General features: G+C 44.6%; 1 protein-coding gene across 4 annotated transcripts in view; it reads right to left on the bottom strand.

The window, feature by feature from the left end:
* The window catches only part of SLC7A1 (solute carrier family 7 member 1), a 552639-nt gene that overhangs the window by 260713 nt on the left and 273477 nt on the right, over window positions 1–18449 (bottom strand). For all 4 annotated transcript variants that reach the window (XM_069640689.1, XM_069640692.1, XM_069640690.1 and 1 more), the window contains one exon: window positions 9844–10226. In XM_069640689.1, coding sequence (XP_069496790.1) covers window positions 9844–10213 — 370 coding nt within the window. In that variant the 5' untranslated portion in view covers window positions 10214–10226. The remainder of the gene's footprint in view (window positions 1–9843; window positions 10227–18449) is intronic.

Here is an 18449-nt window from a genome sequence, read left to right as displayed (position 1 = left end):
ACAAGAGAACCAAGACCATGATCACAGGAACCAGTATTTTTACTGCTGCCCCCAGCCGTGACAGGGTCCATTCAAAGGCAAGCGATAGCCAAGCTGTGTTCTGAATTCCATCTTTTTTCCATTTGAACATCTAGATTGTGCACTGCCTTGATGGTGTGGGTTAGTGACCCATTCTCAGCATCCCCTGGGGGTAGAAAAAGTGCAGCAGCTGCTTGTACCCCAGGAGCCAAAAAAGATGAAAAAGAAAGTCTCTGCTGAGCTAAAAATCCAAAGCTTGTCAGGTATTCCTCTGAACAGTGTGGAACAGTCTTGACAGTTTGAGCTTTTCTTTCTTCCCCACTGTTGAAATCATCCTTTTTCCGGCAGCATACCAAATTCTTGTGTGATCTGCAAGCTTCTTTCAGTTTCTTTTAGGTGCTAGAGTGGCTGTTGGCACCTCGACAGGCATTTCTTCCCCCTTCACATGTCCTTCCAGGATTACTAGTAGCACTGAGTGCAGGGTGGCCAGTGAACACTTGACCCTCCAAGATGAGTTGCAAGTAGGCTCGTCGGCCACAAACCCAGTAGTAATCCATCACTGTTGCTGTACCTTTTGTCATACCAGGGATCACAAGAGTGTGGTTTCGCCACCAGGAACTTTTCCTTCATTGCTAAAACAAAGTTCAAAAGGTTTGGCCCTATCTATTAGCCCTGGCTTCTTCATTGTTGCAATCCGCGTCAGCCTTGTGATGTATTGGGATTATATTTTCACACAGTCTCTATTTGGAATATTGCTTCTTCGCTGTACTCGATCATCCCATCTGCCAGGCACACCACTGTGGTGCCCTGTCATTTCTTTTCATTGTCATTTGAGTAACCTCCCAAGAAGAAATATGGTACTTGTAGCCACTGGCGGTATTTCATGTTGCCATTGCTGGATCTAGATCAACCCTTCTCAACTGCACACTAGTGCCTGGAATGTGCCCTTTATCCCTTCTAGTGTAAGATGTACCAAGCATTGTTCCTCTGTAATTGGGACTGGATGTGGACCTAAAAAACCTTAGGAGACCCTGATGAGTGCGGGATAAATGCACACACGTAATATCTTTCATTGATTTCCTTCCTGCAATGCGCATATCAGAGCACTAGCTATTCAATGTTTCTACATTCTGGACATCAGAAATAGTGTCAAAACCCAACACCTTATGTAAATCATACGTCATTCATATTTTCCGTTTCATTTTTCTAACAAAACTTGTAGGGGTGGCCGGCAAAAAGTGACATTTTATATTTCCTTTTTTATAGGCAATAGGCATATTAGCATTTTTTCCAACTGTCCACCCCCCCACTTTATATGGCCACCCCATATAACAAACATCCCTTCATCCATTCCAACAAACACAACCAGTGTCATACAAAATAACATATTACTACTACATTTTTAGACTAAATAACATCTTTATTTATTATTATCCCTACATAACAAAGAGGCCTGTCATTCCTGAGAGGGAAAGGGAAAGGGAAAGAGATCAGTTCCCCAGATAATAATGGTCCAGTATGGGCAATGCTGTGTATGGAACCATGATCTCGCTCTCTACAGGGGTGGTCATTATTTCTCCCCCCTTTTACCGTCTCTCACTACTGCTCCTGTGTGCTTCCGTCCTGTCCCCTGGTCAATTATTAATGACCAATGACTGTATAATATATGTCTCCTTCCATCAATTCATGAGCTGTTCATCAGAGTGAGAAAATAAATAAAACTCCTTTAAATAAACCGGAGTTGCTAAAACAGGGGCTGTGCAAATAGCGTAAATCCTCACATTGTCTAGTCATTTTGGCAGTCCATTAAAATGTACTTTTAAGTCCTCTGTCTTTCCTTGAAACTTTGTAACAGTGGCCTTGTGTAGACTGCTTAGTGTAGGATCCATGCCCTACAAAAATTACATAAACCCAAAAACTGCTATATTTCCTTCACAGTACTGGGCCGAGGGGCGGTGCGTACTGCCGCCACCCTATCTGATAAAAACATTTTTCCCCATTACAAAAATGAGTTGTCCCAAGTATAGTCCCTCCTGTTGGCAGTATTGTAGCTTCTTTTTATCTGCCTTGTACCCTTTGTGAGCCAGCAATTTCAATGATGCAACACAATCCCTCCTGCACTGATGTTCATTTTCACTACATACCAAGCGATTATCCACATACTGGATGATTTGTGCCAAGCACCTTACTTCAATGTAATCTGTACAGGTGTCACAGCTCTCAGAATGCCAACGTCGTGTGGATATATCGTGTTTCAGAGCCCAGTGCCACACCTTCTGAGCCTCGATGGAAAGGGTTCTGGATTGTGTGCCGCCTTGCTTCCTCAAGTAAAACATCGCTGTGGTGTTGTCCGTCAAAACTCTCACTGTGGACCCTCTGATGCGAGGCAGGAACGTCCTCAGGGCCCAGCGCACTGCTCTCAGTTCCAGAACGTTGATGTGCAGGAGAGATTCCCTCTGAGACCAACGGCCTTGTGTTTGCAGAGTGCCCATGTGTGCCCCCCAGCCAGTTAGGGACGCGTCTGTCACTATGGTTAACCGAAACTCCGGCTCCTGTAGGGGTACTCCTTTGGATAGATTCTGGACACTTTTCCACCACTGAAGAGCTAGTAGGAGCTTGTCGTCGACGGTTAGTTTGTTTGACCAGAGGACTTGAGCCTGCGTCCATCGGTCCACCAGAAACTGTTGCACTGGCCTCATAAACAGGCGGCAGTTGACCACCAGAGGAATGCAGGACGCCATAGCGCCCAGGATCGACGTATATTTTCTCACCGACAGTCTGGTATTGATTTTCAACTGACCTGCCAATCGACTGAGTCTGGTGATCCTGTTGAAGGATGGCCTCACTAACCCTGACTGGGTCTGGAACTGTGCGCCCAGGAACACCAAGCTTCTTCACCGTGTTAACGAGGATTTCTCGAAGTTTATCGCAAACCCCAGCCGTTGTAAGAGGTTCATGGTGGCCTGCAGACTTCGGTGCGTCGACATAGGGGAGGACCCCCTTACCAACCAGTTGTCGAGATACGGGTATACATAATGGCCTTGCCTTCTCAGCCAGGCTGCCACCGGGGCCAAACATTTCGTGAACGTTCTGGGAGAAGATCTCAGTCCAAAGGGAAGTACTGTGAACTAGTAGTGAGTCCGCCCTACCACAAACCTTAGGAACTTCTTGTGTCGCCGACACATCGGTATGTGGAAGTACGCGTCCTGCAGGTCCAAAGATGCCAGAAAATCTCCTTCTTGAACTGACCGGATCACTTCTTGGAGCGTGAGCATCTTGAACTTTATGCTTTTCAACGATTTGTTTCGCTCGCGCAGGTCTAGGATGGGACGCCACTTTCCGTTTGGCTTTTTCACCACAAAGTATCGGGAATAAACCCCTTGACCCCTTTGTGACGACGGAACCAATTCTATAGCACCTTTTTGTAGCATAAGTGCTACTTCCTGCTGCAACACGCTCAGATGGGATTGAGCTACAAACGCCGGTGGAATCTGCGGAGGGTTGCTTTTGAATAGCAGGGAATGTCCGTATCTTACAGTGTCCAACACCCATTGATCCGTTATTTGCTCCCATTCGTTGATGTAACATGATACTCTGCCCCCTATGAACGTTCCGATGCCCGTCATTGCTGGTCCTTGCTCTGCTTTATCCCTCGACGACGAGTAACCTGCTCTCTTCTTGGGGGCCTGGTAGTCCCGGCGACGTTTAGCCGCTTGCGAAGCCCGTCTGTATCCCTGGGAGGGGTATGCTGGCCTACTGAAGGATCTGTCCCTCGATGCCGAGAATATGGAATTTCCTGATGCTCCCCTGAAGGGCCGAAAAGACCGGAAACGCGACCACTCGAGGGCCCCCAAGGAACGCGCCGTGTCAGAGTCCTCTTTCATGCCCTTCAGGGCTTCGTCCACCTTCTCGCAGAAGAGGAGGTCTCCTTCAAAAGGCATATCCAGTACCTTGTACTGCACCTCCGGTCGGAAGTTGGTGCATTTTAGTCATGCCTGCCGTCGGAAAACCACACCGTTATTCACCTGCTTAAACCCCGACTCCGCGAGGTCCACTGCGATGTTTATGGCATGATTGGAAGCCTCTTCACCTTCCCTGACCCGCAACATAGCCGCTTTGCGATGTTCATCCGGAAGGTGTTCCAGTATAGGAGCCAGCCGGTGCCACATCTCCCTGTCGTATCTGGCAACTATGGCTAGAGAGTTGGCTGCTCTCAGTTAGCACCTACCGACAGCACTTTTTTGCCGAAAGCATCCTGTCGTCTGGCATCACTTTCCAGGGGGGTCGTGCACTTGTGCTGGGCCCTCGCCTTCCTCGCCGCCGATACCACGGAGTCAGGAGTTGGTTGGGAGGAAAGGCACTTGGGAGTAGAGTCCTGGGCCTTAAATTATTTTCTCTAGACGACCCTTTATCGCTGGTTCCGAGAAAGGGTGGCGCATGGTCTGCAATCCTTCCTGCCACACATGATCCAGGATGGGTACTGAAAACACCGACCTCCTTTTCCCCCCCATGTGGTCGAAAAGAAAACAGTCCTTTTTCTCTTCTTCCTGGGCCAGCTCGAATTCCGTACAATATCGTCTGGGGGAGACGGCTGAGCCGGGCTTCTCGGGGTTTCCAATTCTGCTTCGGACTCCCAGGTTGGATCCCTGGAGGGGGAAAGGGAGACAACTGACGAGGCTCTGCTGTCCGAGTCCGAATCCATCAGCTCTCCTTCCTCGCGGCGTGGGGCCGAGAGGTTTGTATCCGGCGGCACTGCCGCGGGGGTTGACGGCGGTGGTCGACGAGACGGGCCCGGGTCGTCGATGACCGACCTAGCCGGAGTTGTTCGAGGTAGTCTGTCATCCAGTGTCTTCAGCAACGTTTGCAACGTGGATAAGACTTCCAATGACAAAAGTGACTGTGGATTGAGCAGAGGGGTAGAACCCGGAATGCTCCCGGAGGGAGGTCTGGTAACCCCTTGTAACCCTAGTTCTGCAGGGCCAGCTATTCTCACATCCTCGTCTCCCGAGGACACTGACGAGGCCTCGTGCTGCAGGAGTGTCTCTGGCAAAATTGGATCGTATACCTCTGGACGCTGCGGGATCTCCGTCGACGAAGCGATAATCGGCTCCGTAATCGATGTCGTCATCTGCGGTCCAGGAACGGTTGAGGCCAACTGCGTCAGCGGCAGAGAAGTAGTCGACGACTGCCCTACCGTCGACGACGGTGGTGGTCGTGCTGGATTATGAGGCGTTCCCGCCTTTTCCGAACTCAACCTGCGTTTTTCTGCATCTCGACCCGAAGCCGATCTATGACGATCGCCCGGGGAGGATTTAGATTTTTCTTTTCCGTCTTTCCTCGTTGAAGAGGAGGATGACGAGGCCTTCTTCGACGAAGAGTCGTTGGAATGGCCTTCCGATGATTCTCTCTCCGCCGGTCACGATTTCTTAACCGGGGGTTCCGACGACGTTGAGTGGCGCGGGGCCCTTGAAGATTTTGACACCGAGGCCGCGCTGCACGTGGAGCCCACCTCCGAAGGCGGGTATGCCCCCGCTCCGTCGTTTAACCATGCCACAAGTCTTCGACTCGATCCTTAAGTCTTCTGGGAGAAGCCCTTACATATGTCACACTTGTCTGCCGAATGATGAGGGTGTAGACAGTATATGCAATCCATGTGCCCGTCCCCCTCGGACACCTTCAACCCGCACGTAGCGCACGGGCGGAACAGCGATTTTCCCGACATCAGGAGAAAACTGCAACAGCACAACCTAAACAAAATAGACTACACGAGGTGCTCCCACTACTTTGGAGACGGTTGAAATCTGAAGGGAGCCGCGGGGGCGGGGCATTTATACCGCTACGTCCTAGTGGGGCATGCGTGCGCAGCCCAAAACGACATAGATAGGACACGAAAGTGTTGAACGTTTTCCTATGGGAAACGGCTTTATAAGCTTACCGAGGGTTCCCAGTCTGTCGACGGGGAATATTCTAAGCATGTGAATCCATGAAAGATCCAATGCTGGAGAATGTGTGGTACTACCTTCTCAACCTGTATGGCGGCTGATGATCCCTTACCTCCCAGTCCTTATAAGCTGGGGAACCCTTTCCTTTCCATTATAAAAAGTAGAAAAACAGAAATACGTGACAATTTCAATACATGACCCAATTATCACTAAAAAGTCCTATTTTATACTTCATCACCAATACTACATCACCAGAAATCCTATTCCATCTATTCCACTGACCTCGTACAACAATCACACCACCATAATATCACCCACATCACCAAATCACCCACATCGCCCTTATCACATACATGTTCCCATGTTGTCATCACCTGCAAGAGTATACTCACGTGGGCGTTGTTCACTTGAGTGTCCCTCTGTTACAAAGTCCCCATGCCAGTCGTTCTGGAGCAACGCCCTGCTCCAGTGAGCAGAAAGGATTTCTTCTAAAATGGCTTCTACTAAAAATCGCTCAGGATACATGGATTTTTAAAGTTAGGAGTCTGATCACTACAGTTGGGCGTGGCTGACCTGCTTGGGGCTTCAAAAAGCACAGGAAACTAAGTAACACATCAAGGGGTCAACACTGAAAGCTAGCCCCATTTTACAGGGGCGCACCCCTAAAATACAGGGGACCCATAACCACCATAAACCAGAGTAAATGCACCCCTCTAGGGAATCAAAAGTCATGAGGCTGTCTTGCAGGTGATGACAAGACTTTAATCTTTACAGATCATGAGGATTGGGGAAATGGTAGAGGGCTCTGCCATTTCAGGCCAGCATTCTGTCGTCATCGCTGGCTCCCAATTCCCAAAGACTCCTCCTGGGCCGGCAGCTTAAATACTCTTCAGTTAGTCACTGGATACCCGCAAAGCTTCTCCAAACTTGTTCTTTTTGCCATACAAGGGATGTTGCAGAGGCTCCAGTGTTGCATGGCCAGGGTCCATTTGGGACAATCTACATAACAGTATGCTGAATATACAAGAATATGTTGTCACTCTTGTTTAGCATAATTTGTATGTTATAAACATTCATGCATAAACACATCTTCCCGCCATTCTCCCAGCATTAACTCCATAAAATTATATTTGATGTGGTCCAGAAACTTCTACAGAAAAACACTTTTCTACTACTATGTTGTGCTGAATCCTGTTTTCCCATAGTATTCTGTTGTGCCTTGAATCTTTTTATAGTCTCCATTGGCCTGTGATTGACAGGACCATTTGGTCAGCCACGTTCTCTGTTCAAGCCTGCCTAGTCTATGTTTAGCACAGCTTGACTTTACCGTGTGCTTTCATATTGGATTTTTAAAAACTACACAGAATAACATTTACACATGTTTTTCAACTAATTTATTTGTACATTATATTTTAAATATTACCGATCTATATTTATAGTGACTGGCCATGTGATTATTTTGCATGAAAAAAGCTCTCTCAGTGCAACAGTGCTTAGAAGTCTTGACTAATTGTAAAGCGCTTGAGGGGTGCAGCAAGGCACTTGCCAAAGGCGCGCACTCCTCCCCAACAGTTTGGATGCTTGGATTAAAACTATTGTTGCTATTTGCATATGCAGAATATTGGTCTTGGGAAAAGCCATGTTTGGAGTTTTTTTTACGGGACAGACGGAATGACGGTTCAACTCTTCAAGCTAATGGTAGCGCATTCCAATGTTTAGCAGCAACTACTGGGAAGCTAGAACCACCGGCTCTTTGCATCTTGAATGTTGGTATGTATGTATAGAATTGAGGTGGCGAGTGACATTTTATGGGTGACCAGTAGCCTTCAACTTGAAATATTGCACCCTACAGCTAGGTTTGTAACACACAAAGTTACTTTATTTTGTTATGGGTTCATGGCAAGCTCTCTGAATGTCAAGGGACTGGGCAGAAGATCCTTCAGGATGGTTTAATCCTCATCACCTATGAGAATTTTTAGTAAGAGCCGGAAAACTGTGTAGATTCTTTTCTGGTTACCATCAGGTTTCGACCTGCTGTCCACAGTGCAGCCCATGTTCCAGATAAGATTTTGAAGATGGATTATTTTACTCACTTTTGAAGTTGGGAGTAAAATGATTATTTAAGGAGTAAAAAAAAGTACCCCCGTCCCCATTCCTGGTGGGAGCATTTTCCAATTGAGTAAACATACTGTATCTCTAAACAGCAACCTTTTTTATCCATACCTCTTTGCAACTACTGCTCTGTTCCTGTAACAGAGCTGAACATATCTGTGGAGGGAGGTGTGTGGGTGGAAGCATGTGGCATCATTTTTACTCCCTATTTTTCTATGCTGGAGTTCTATGCTGGGAGTATTTGCTTTTCGTGGAGTTACAGTGGCTGGTACCCTGCTTATCCGAAGGACTTGGTGTGGCCATCCTCAAGTCACAAATACAAAATTATTATTCAGATTATACAGCATTGGGAAAGGGGGTTGCTGGGAACCTTTAGCATAAACGTTGAGCCACAACTAAACCTCACAAAGAAAATAATTCAAGCACAATGTAGGATTCTGCAGAGTCTAAACGAATGACTTCTCTGTGCAAACAAAATGTAATGGAAGACAATTATTGGCTCTTGAGGTAAAGCTTTGTTCTGCTGGATCAATATGGTAGACTGTCTTAGCACAGAAATACATTATACAAAACCAATAACTGATCAATGACCGATAATGAATGACCTTGCAATTTGGTGCTAAACACCATCAGTGGCAGAACCATTCTCGGGTTTGGCAAGAGGGTCTTACTTTACTTGTACAATTATTTGAATGCTTTTAACACCCAAAATCAGTAAGGCCATTAGTGCCTTATTTTTCCAGATGAAAATTCTTTGCAAAGCTCTGCCATTCCTACCTCAGAAATTAGAACTAGTCTCGTTACATCCACCAAAGATGTGCTTTGTGAGACTACTGCAATTCTCGGCCCTCAATACCTTCTCAGATGTTTGAAAGTGGTCCAGAATTCAGCTGCAGACCGTCAGACCAGAATCACATTGGGCATGTTCCTGCTGACTTTCCTAGCTTACTGTCGGCAACTGCAATCAATTTAAGGCCTTTCCTTAATAGCAGACTGGGCTTCGGGGCTCAGCAGTTCTTTTATCCGGGACAACTTCACAAAATACGTACCATCTCGTTTTGCTAGATGAAGCACAGCCTTACTCTACTGTAACTGTTCAAAGTTGGGGAGTTTGTATATTTACTGCCCGCCAATTATGGGACTCGCGGCCCTCTTGTGATTCCCTCTTGTGAATCGGTCTCGCTCTGATAATTTCTCCTTCAGGTTCCCCTGAATGCCTGGTTGGTCCCACATCCATTTTATACCTCTACCATGATCTTATTAGCACCCTCAGCGATCAAAGAGACTTTAGTTCGAACATGCACTCTAGGTGAGGGCACAAAATGTGCACTCATCGCCAGCCAATGGCTAGTGATAATTGACTCTTGGCGAGTATGAAACGGGGTGCTGCATTTATGCGTAGAATTGAGGTGGTGGGTGACCTTTTTGGCTAGTAACTTGAACATATCCTCCCCCCTTCTCCAAATGCGAACATTAAAGTAAAATCACCAATAAAATACACAACTTTTTGAGCATTTGTTCGCTGAGTGCCAATTCATTTATCATGTTGAAGGAATTTCAAAAGCTGCACTATATCAATGCACCTGACAATATATGCACTTGATGGGCAAAATTTGCCTTACTTTCGCCATTTCTTTGGGGACGGAGAGGAAAAACTCAATGCATTGGCAACCCATTTTTTTTTTCCATCTTATTTCAAAACACAATATTTAAAAAAAAATGTAATTTCAAAATAGACAATTATCAAAATTATTTACACTTCTCCACTTACCAATCACATAGGAGAGTATTAAATTCCATCCGGTGATGAAAGCCAGTAATTCTCCAACAGTGACATAACTGTATAGGTACGCAGATCCAGTTTTTGGCACCCTGGCGCCAAACTCTCCGTAACAAAGCCCCGCCAGCACAGAGGCTAGAGCAGCGATGAGGAAGCAGAGGATGATGGCTGGCCCCGCATTCTCTCGTGCCACAGCCCCAGCCAGCACGTAGACACCCGCACCTAGAGTGCTACCAACGCCAAGTGCTATTAAGTCAAAAGTGTTCAAGCATCGAGACAGTCGACTTGACTCATCATGACAGTCCACAACCTTGCGACGGAAGAGCTGCTGGCCAAAATTCATAAGAACCTGGAAGCCCATTTTCTTCTTTAAACTGTAAAAGAAGCAAACATTTAAAGAAATGCAGCAGTAGGAGACGACAATCTAGATTAATCTGCGGATGATCAGATCTACAACACATTCAGTGATGAGCCTGCAGCACTTGTGCTCGGTGTGGCACTTTGTTCTTTTGAAAAGCCCTAACCATGTACAAAAAATAACAATTTCCTGCATTTGCCCAATAGAAGTACATTTTTGCCCAAATCACTTTCTGGCCCTTAAAAAACTGGACAGGCCCCCATCATGTTGTCGCACGTTGAAACACTGTATAGGCGCGTTATAAATGCCATATCATATCATGTTTAAAACTGACATGGTTTGTTAAAATTGCAGGCCATATTGGGTTTCAAATAAGCAATTTTGAAATACTTGCTACCTAACAATACATCTTTACTGCATCATGCAAGCCTGAATAATCATCACCATTGCAATCCAAACCCATTCCCCAACTTTTTACAGCAATTATGGTAATCCGGAATAATGCATTAAACAACTAAATTACATTAGGTTATGCTCAGGGTCTCCTATACTGCGCCAAATCACCATCATAGAGTCGGACAGCCTGGCTTGTAGTGTGCCCTCTCCCACGGTATAGAGATACTAGTCTCTGGAAGGAAAAGGAAGAAAGGGAAAGATAAGAGGATAGTAAAGAGGGTGAAGGACAATAGATCGAGAATTCAGCAATGGAAAGAGCGATTGTAATTGCAAGGTTCCACGTGGATCCTTTGGATAGAGTAGACCATGCGTCAGCTATGTAGAAGGTAGAATGAATATATAACAAAAGCAAGGAAAGGGTCACATAAAGCTCCAAGACTGCACTCTGTGCGGCCACAATGAAAGTCTGACCAGGTTGTCGCAATTATAGTAAGCACGACATTTTATTTCCAAAAAAGATTTAAAATCCAAGCGATTTAGCCAGACACGTTTCGTACCGACCTGGTGCTTGATCACATGACCTCACAATGATTCAGCTGTGGTTATAAGTAACAATAGACCGTTTTTTATTTGAGGTTAAAACTTAATAGCAAGGTGTAAATGGTAGGTTTTAAAACGGCATACATGTTGTCATGTAGGTTTTAAAACGGCATACATGTTGTCATGTAATGGTTACTGTTTACAAAATCCTTTACAAACGAAAACCGTGCAGACATTGTCATGTAAATAGTTAGATTCAAAGGGTCTTGCTGCTCGGCCGAGTTAGGTTCGGAGTTATAATAGAATGGTTACAAGAATAACTAGGAGTCATGAAGAGTTATACTTTCTATTTTGTCAATTTCTGATTCTTGATTGTAATGTCAACTGTTTACAAAATCCTTTGCACACGAAAACAGTGCATTACAAGATGGACCATATATTTGACAACTTCAAAAACGATGGCAAAAAACATTATGCCAATAACATCCAATGCAATAGCCTTCATAGCTTTCTACTGAGGAAAAACACCCAGTGCTTCGTGCAATTAATCGTACCTCTAAAGTGCAAATGCAAGATCCCACATTTATTATTATTCTTTTTTTTACATCTAGAAAAAGTCTCACAATCCAACGTTCTTGATGAGTGCTTTGGGTAAAGAACTTGCGATATTTGTAGCATCCCTGTTATTATTGTGTTTCACGATTGTGTGAATAAGGGAGATGTGTAGCATCCTGATTTACTGCATTTGTGTACAACTGAAAGTGCATTGGAATGTGGAACCTAGGAAGCCCCAGTGGCATCCGTTGTATTGGACTTCAGGATAGGAGCTTGAACACGATAGATGTGTAACCTGTACTCTCCTGCCCAACATCCTAACTGAACTCTATAACATGGAATAAAGAAGTTTCCTTTTATACTCACTGTGTATCCTGGTGTTCCTGCTCTGTGCGATTCTTAACTGAAGTCCCAGGATGCATCTTTAAAATATTTCAATACTACTACCCAAGAAGATAAAACACGCCCAATTGTCATGGAGCAAACTACACCAAAATAAAGCGCAAGTGCTTCAAATTATAAATTGCACATGCCCAATGCCAAACAAGATCCAAGTTAAAGTGCAAATGATTTAAATTGATAATTGCACAATCCCGATGGCACACATCTGACTAACAGCCATTATACATTGCTCAGTGTAAAGCATAATAAAGTTAATTCTGAAGCAGAATGAAAAATAAACAAACAGTTTCTAAGTAATAGAGACTTACAAGGCAAAACACAGCACCAATAAGCTTTTCATGTGCCTAGAAAAGTATAGAGTTCCTCGTCAATGTGTGCTTTGGGAGTCTGGCTTTCAAAGTCCAATATCATCTTGGTTTCCAATTGAAAATAAAATATATATATATATATATATATATATATATATATATATTCATTAAAACACTTTGTTAAAAGGGACGTTGTGGTTCCAAGTAAAACCAAAAAACCCTTGAAATTTGCCAGTTATGTTAAGCTAAGCAACCATAACTCGCGCCACCACCGTGCACTGCTAAGACTAACACCCACGACATCAAAGATGACATCACAAATGTCATTGATGACATCACTGATATCACGTGTCTGTCTCACTCTTTTTTCCTTTACTGACATATCTAGGCCACATGGTTTTCTTCAGTAACAGTCAGGAACTAAAAATTGTAAACATACTATATTTGTAGACTTATCCTTCAAGTATGTTCTTCTAGTAATTCCCTTAGTGTCCAGTCATATCATATGAAACATATACATAGGGGAAGACAAGCTACAAAGACAGCAATCCATTCTGTGCATGAAGATAACCAGTAGCGTTATCAGCACTTTCTGATAGTTCTGTTTTTTTTATTACTGTACTTTCCCTGTATATCCTCATATTTGTATACATTGTACTCACACTACTTTCCTTAGGGTCCAGTCACATCATGAGATACATATACATAGGGTAAATAGCAGCTTTCAAACAGAGCAATCATTTATTTGCATAAAGATAATCAGTTAGGTTATAAATTGTTTCTGCTACTACTTCTGCTTATTTGCTTACTTCACTTTCCCTGTATATACCCATATTTGTATGCGTTATTGTCTATTTGCGTTTTGTTTGTAATAATGCAATTATGTAATACGTGGGTTTTATTAGCTACTTATTACATATTTCACAGTACGCAAAACTCTAAGAAAACAGTTATTTCATTATTCAACATATCAACATTATGATTATTGTACCTTCATCATATATGCTGCACACAATGCCTATGTTTCTGCAAGAGTAGCTTAGTATACTGGATAGAACTTCATAATAGAATGCCATTTATATCAATGCATTGCTTAATGCACTAATTAGCTCATGATATTTATTCCAATGATCCTTGAGTTTTTTTCTCAACATTATAATAAAAATCCCTTGTACACACATTTCATGAAAAGTAAATACACATGTGATGTCATCTGTGATATCATCTTGGATGTTGTGGGTGTTAGTCTTAGCAGTGCACGGTGGTGGTACGAGTTATGGTTGCTTAGCTTACCATAACTGGCGAATTGCAAGGGTTTTTTGGTTTTACTTGGAACCACAACGTCGCTTTAACAAAGTTTTTTTTACTGAATTTCATAGGTTTTTAGTAGCACAACTTAATATCTCTGACTTTATGTACAAGTAACATAGAACATACTGAACCCCCTCTACTGAATTTGATGTCCACGAACTCTTCTAATGTCCACGGACATATGCGGACAACAGCACCACTACCCAAAAAGTCTGGGGGATATGTTTAATTGTTATATCAAAGCATATGAACATTTTACAAATTCACAAACCAGCACACATACACATTATATGTAGTAATAAATAAGTCTAACCTATATATCTAACACATTAACCATTCATTTAAATACAATATGTTCCAAATGGAATATAGCAAAAGAAAGATAGTCTTCCAACATGATTACCTCACAGAAACTCCACAACTAAGAGCAACAGCAGATCTACAGACCAGTAAGAACACACCCATTCACAAACACGTGTCACAATTAGCAGAATCCACAAAAATACCACAGCCTGCACCACCCCTACCAACTGACATTGACAATGGATTGTGTCCCTGGCAACCTATGCACAACAGCTCACAACATTGGGCCTACTTCAATAAAACTGCACACAGCAGAGTAACCAAGCACATAAGGAGCACTTCAACCATACCCTCTTCCATACTCCCATTACATAAACACTGCACCCTGTGGCCACACTACACAACTTCTCACTGCACCATCTCCTGCCGTACACCAAATACTGTAGCATGTTGCAACTATCCCCACAAGCATGGAACACATAATACATGCTTTGCAACTCACTTGTGCTGCTGTAGAACATCTACAATGTGCTCCACACAGATTCTCCAAAGATCACCACCATGTGCCTGATGAACCTGCATTACTCCAGTGGGTGTGCTCCTTGGACACATTCCCCGCACCGTAATGCAATCATGCATGTCAGCATGTCACCAACTACCACTAAGCACAAACACCACTGGCACCAGCACTCCTACCCAAACTCCACACCGCAATGGATATGCACAGCGTTCAATGCAACAGTTACCATAATGTACAAACATTACACTGTCTCCGGCACCCCTCCGCCCTTTCATTCACATACTATTATTTTACCCACTTCCACTCAGAAAGTATTGTGTCACTGCCAACCTAACCACAAAATGTTCACAACATTGCCCATACTCCAAGTAATCTGCACAGAGCACACTAAGCACATACAGGTGCCCTTCAACCATACCCTCTACCATACTGAAAGTATGCAAACACTGCACCCAGTGCCCACACTGCATGACTTTTCACTACACCATCTCCAACCACACATGAACATTTTTACCATGTTCCAACAGTCACCTGACCTGCGAAACCAAACCATACACACATGGCAGCTCACATCTGCTGCTCTATTGCATCTAAAATATGCTCCACACCCATTCTGTACAAGTCACCACTCTCTAACTGATGCAGAGTCGAAAATGCATTACTGCCTTGGCTGTGCTCAAGCCCTAGGCTCTTAAGTGCCTGGCCTACGGCCTTCAGCCATGCGCCTAATAGTCTAGGCCTTGCACACACCCACTGCAACGTAATGCCACCATGCATGTCACCAACTACAACAATCCACTTACACAGCACTACCACCAGCCCTCCTACCCAACCTATGCACCGCCATGGAGCTACGCAGGAAAAAACTGCAACAGTTACCATAATGTACAAATAAAACACTGTCTCCTGCACCCCTGTGCACTTTCATTCACATACTACGGCCGTACCCACTTCCATTCACAAAGTATTGTGTCATTGCTAACTTACCCACACACTGTTCGCAACATTGGCCCTACTCCAACCAATCTGCACACACCACACTATGCAAGCACCCCTCTCTACCAGATGCAGAGTCAGACATGCATTGCTGCGGTGGATGAGCTGAAGCCCTAGGCTCTTGAGTGGCCATGCACCCAATAGGCTAATCCTTCAACAGACCCACTGCAGCTTCATGCACCCATGCATGCCACCATGTGCCCAACTACCGCCAACCATCCGCATAGCACAGGCACCCGCGCTCCCACCCAACCTATGCCATGTGCAATTCACTCCCCTTCTGAAATTCACCTGCCAGTACTTGCCATGGAAAGAGGTCACCACAAACCGGTCGCGGCAGAACCTATCGGGCCTATACGGCAGCTGCCTCCAATCACCACACAAAGTAGTCACCCGTCTAGGTACCCGCAAATGGGCGCAATATGAACAAATACTGCAGAGACTCCTCCGTCTTCTTCCACCTATTTACATATGTCACATGAATCACTTCGACTCCCCCACTCTTTCCCTCCCTTCTTGCCACCAACACATGTCAAACGGTAGATTTTGCAGACCCTTCCGCCGGGGCACTGCCCTCAGATACACCATCGAGGCGTTTGCCAAAAAATGTTGACGCAGAGCACGCTTCCCTCCAGCCGCGTCCAAAGTTCTCCGACAACACGCCGTACCGCAAGCCAACAACACTTCTGTCCGCAGAGTGAACAGGGAAATGGGTCCGCTGAGCGGAACCAGATATCACCAATTTTTAGAGATGTACATTTCAGTTGTTTGCAAAAGTACTGATTGGATTCAATCCAAACACACAAAAGCACGCTTTCTGACCCCAAGCCCCCGCTCCTGCCGCAATCCGTCCAGCTGTCCGGGCTGTAGCCTTCCACAAAGTTTTTCCCCATTCAGTCTATGGAAGAAAAAAAAAAAAAAAAATGTGGGACCTCCCCTATAACTTCATCCCCCCACACCCCTGCACAAAACCTCACCAGCGGCGAAAAAATTCTGAGCGGCCCATATACTTTTTTTGCAAGGTTTGGTGAGGATTCGTCCAGTGGGAATGCAGTTATAAGCCGCCGAAAAAGTGCGAGTGTGAGCTTAACAACTTAACCATAACTACATGCCCGCTACCGCGGGCCGTGTAATATTTATATATAAACGCATCTTCTCTGGTGGACCTTTTGTCTGGCTGGGCGAGGGTTGGAAGTTTCCATGTGAATTTTAAAATTATTTTTTTTGATTAAAGGAGATTTTAACCTACTTGGACAGTTTGTTTTTATTACTTATATTGCGCACCAGACCCAGGGGTAACCTGGCGCATTTTATAAGACAACTTAAAGCTTAGTTACAAGATCACATGGCAAATAGAGCAACAAGAAACATAGAACGTAATATACAACAAAATATACAGGAATATACAGAAGGCGAAAATGAGGAAGCATGTATTTACAGTCCTAATCAGAAACTCCTAGGTATTGAATGAGTCCAGGCAGTGGATGATCTATTGTATGTCTACATTTTTGATCCACGTTATGAGGTTGTGTCGGAAAGTGAGGTAAGGTTGGTCAGTCTTCAAGGTGGATGATAGGGAGTTCCAGAGTTGAGCTGCTTTCACCTGAAAGCTGCAGCCGCCGACTTTAGTCAATTTAACTTTAGGTATAGATATGTTGTTGGAGTTAGCAGATCTGGTGAGTCTTGTTGGTTTTAATCTCGTGAATCTCACAGATAGGTACTGCAGTGCGGCGTTGTTAAGGCATTTGTGGACCAAAGAGGCGACTTTTAGTTGGATTTTCTCCTGAGTAGAGAGCCAGTTATTGGCTCGTCTGAATTCGGTGATGTGGGCTCGCCTGGGAATACTAAGTGCTGCTCTAAGCGCATTGTTCTGCAAAATTTTAATTCTTTTGATAACTTCCTTATTAGCCCCAATATAGAGCGAATTGCAGTAGTCCAGCTTTGCTAACACGAGCACTCTCGCAAGTATGATGCAGCTATTGTTTGATAGGAAGGGTTTGCCTGCTCTTATCAATTTACAGGTGTAGGCAGTTGCAGAAGGCATCGCATTGACCCGCTTGTTGAAAGAGAGGGTGGAGTCCAGGTAGAAACCCAGAGTTTTTACCGCGTGGGCGGTTGTAATTTGGTTGTCAATATTAAAAGAGGAGTAGTTGGGGCCCAGTTTTTTGAGGGTGGGAGGTGTGCCTAGGATGATGATTTCAATTTTGTCATCATTCAGGCATAGTCCGTGAGTGGCCATCCATGCCTGGATGATGATGATGATGATGATACACACTGTTCACCAAGGCCAAATCCTTGTCGTAATCACCGGTAAGTGGTAGGAGAATCTGAGTATCATCTGCATAATTAGTGTAGGTGATACCAAGAAGGTCCAGATCATCGAAAAGGGGCTTAGTGAACATGTTATAGAGTGTAGGAGAAACACAAGATCCCTGGGGCACACCACAAGTGATGGGGATGGAGTCTGCTGCCGCAGTGGTGGAAAAGACTCATGGTCCTGTTATTGAGGAAGGATTGGATCCAATTTGTGACTTCTTCTGAGAAATGCGCGGCTATATCCAGGTGCCTACAAAGGACCTTGTGGTCAACAAGGTCAAATGCAGCTGATAAGTCCAGGAGGAGGAGTAAGGCTGGTTTGCCTTGATCCCTTAGCTCATCAATTTGCGCCTTTAGGTCTAAGAGGGCAGTTTCAGTCCCATGCTGGGGACGGAAGCCAGACTGCCGTACTCCTAGTAAGTTGTTGGTTTCAAGGTGTTTCTGTATTTGTGAGTACGCCACTTCTTTCTCTATAATTTTTAAAAGGAATGGCACAGTAGTGATTGGGCGGTAGTTCGTGGGTATGGCAGGGTCTAGCGTCTGTTTTTTAAGCAATGGGAGTACCCAAGATTCTTTTAAGTTACTAGGTATG

Source organism: Ambystoma mexicanum, chromosome 7q (genome assembly GCF_040938575.1).
Source record: "Ambystoma mexicanum isolate Mex_15411 chromosome 7q, UKY_AmexF1_1, whole genome shotgun sequence".
Taxonomy (NCBI): Eukaryota; Metazoa; Chordata; class Amphibia; order Caudata; family Ambystomatidae; genus Ambystoma; species Ambystoma mexicanum.
Note: the sequence above shows the minus strand (reverse complement) of the source record. Positions and strands in the feature narration are given on the sequence as shown.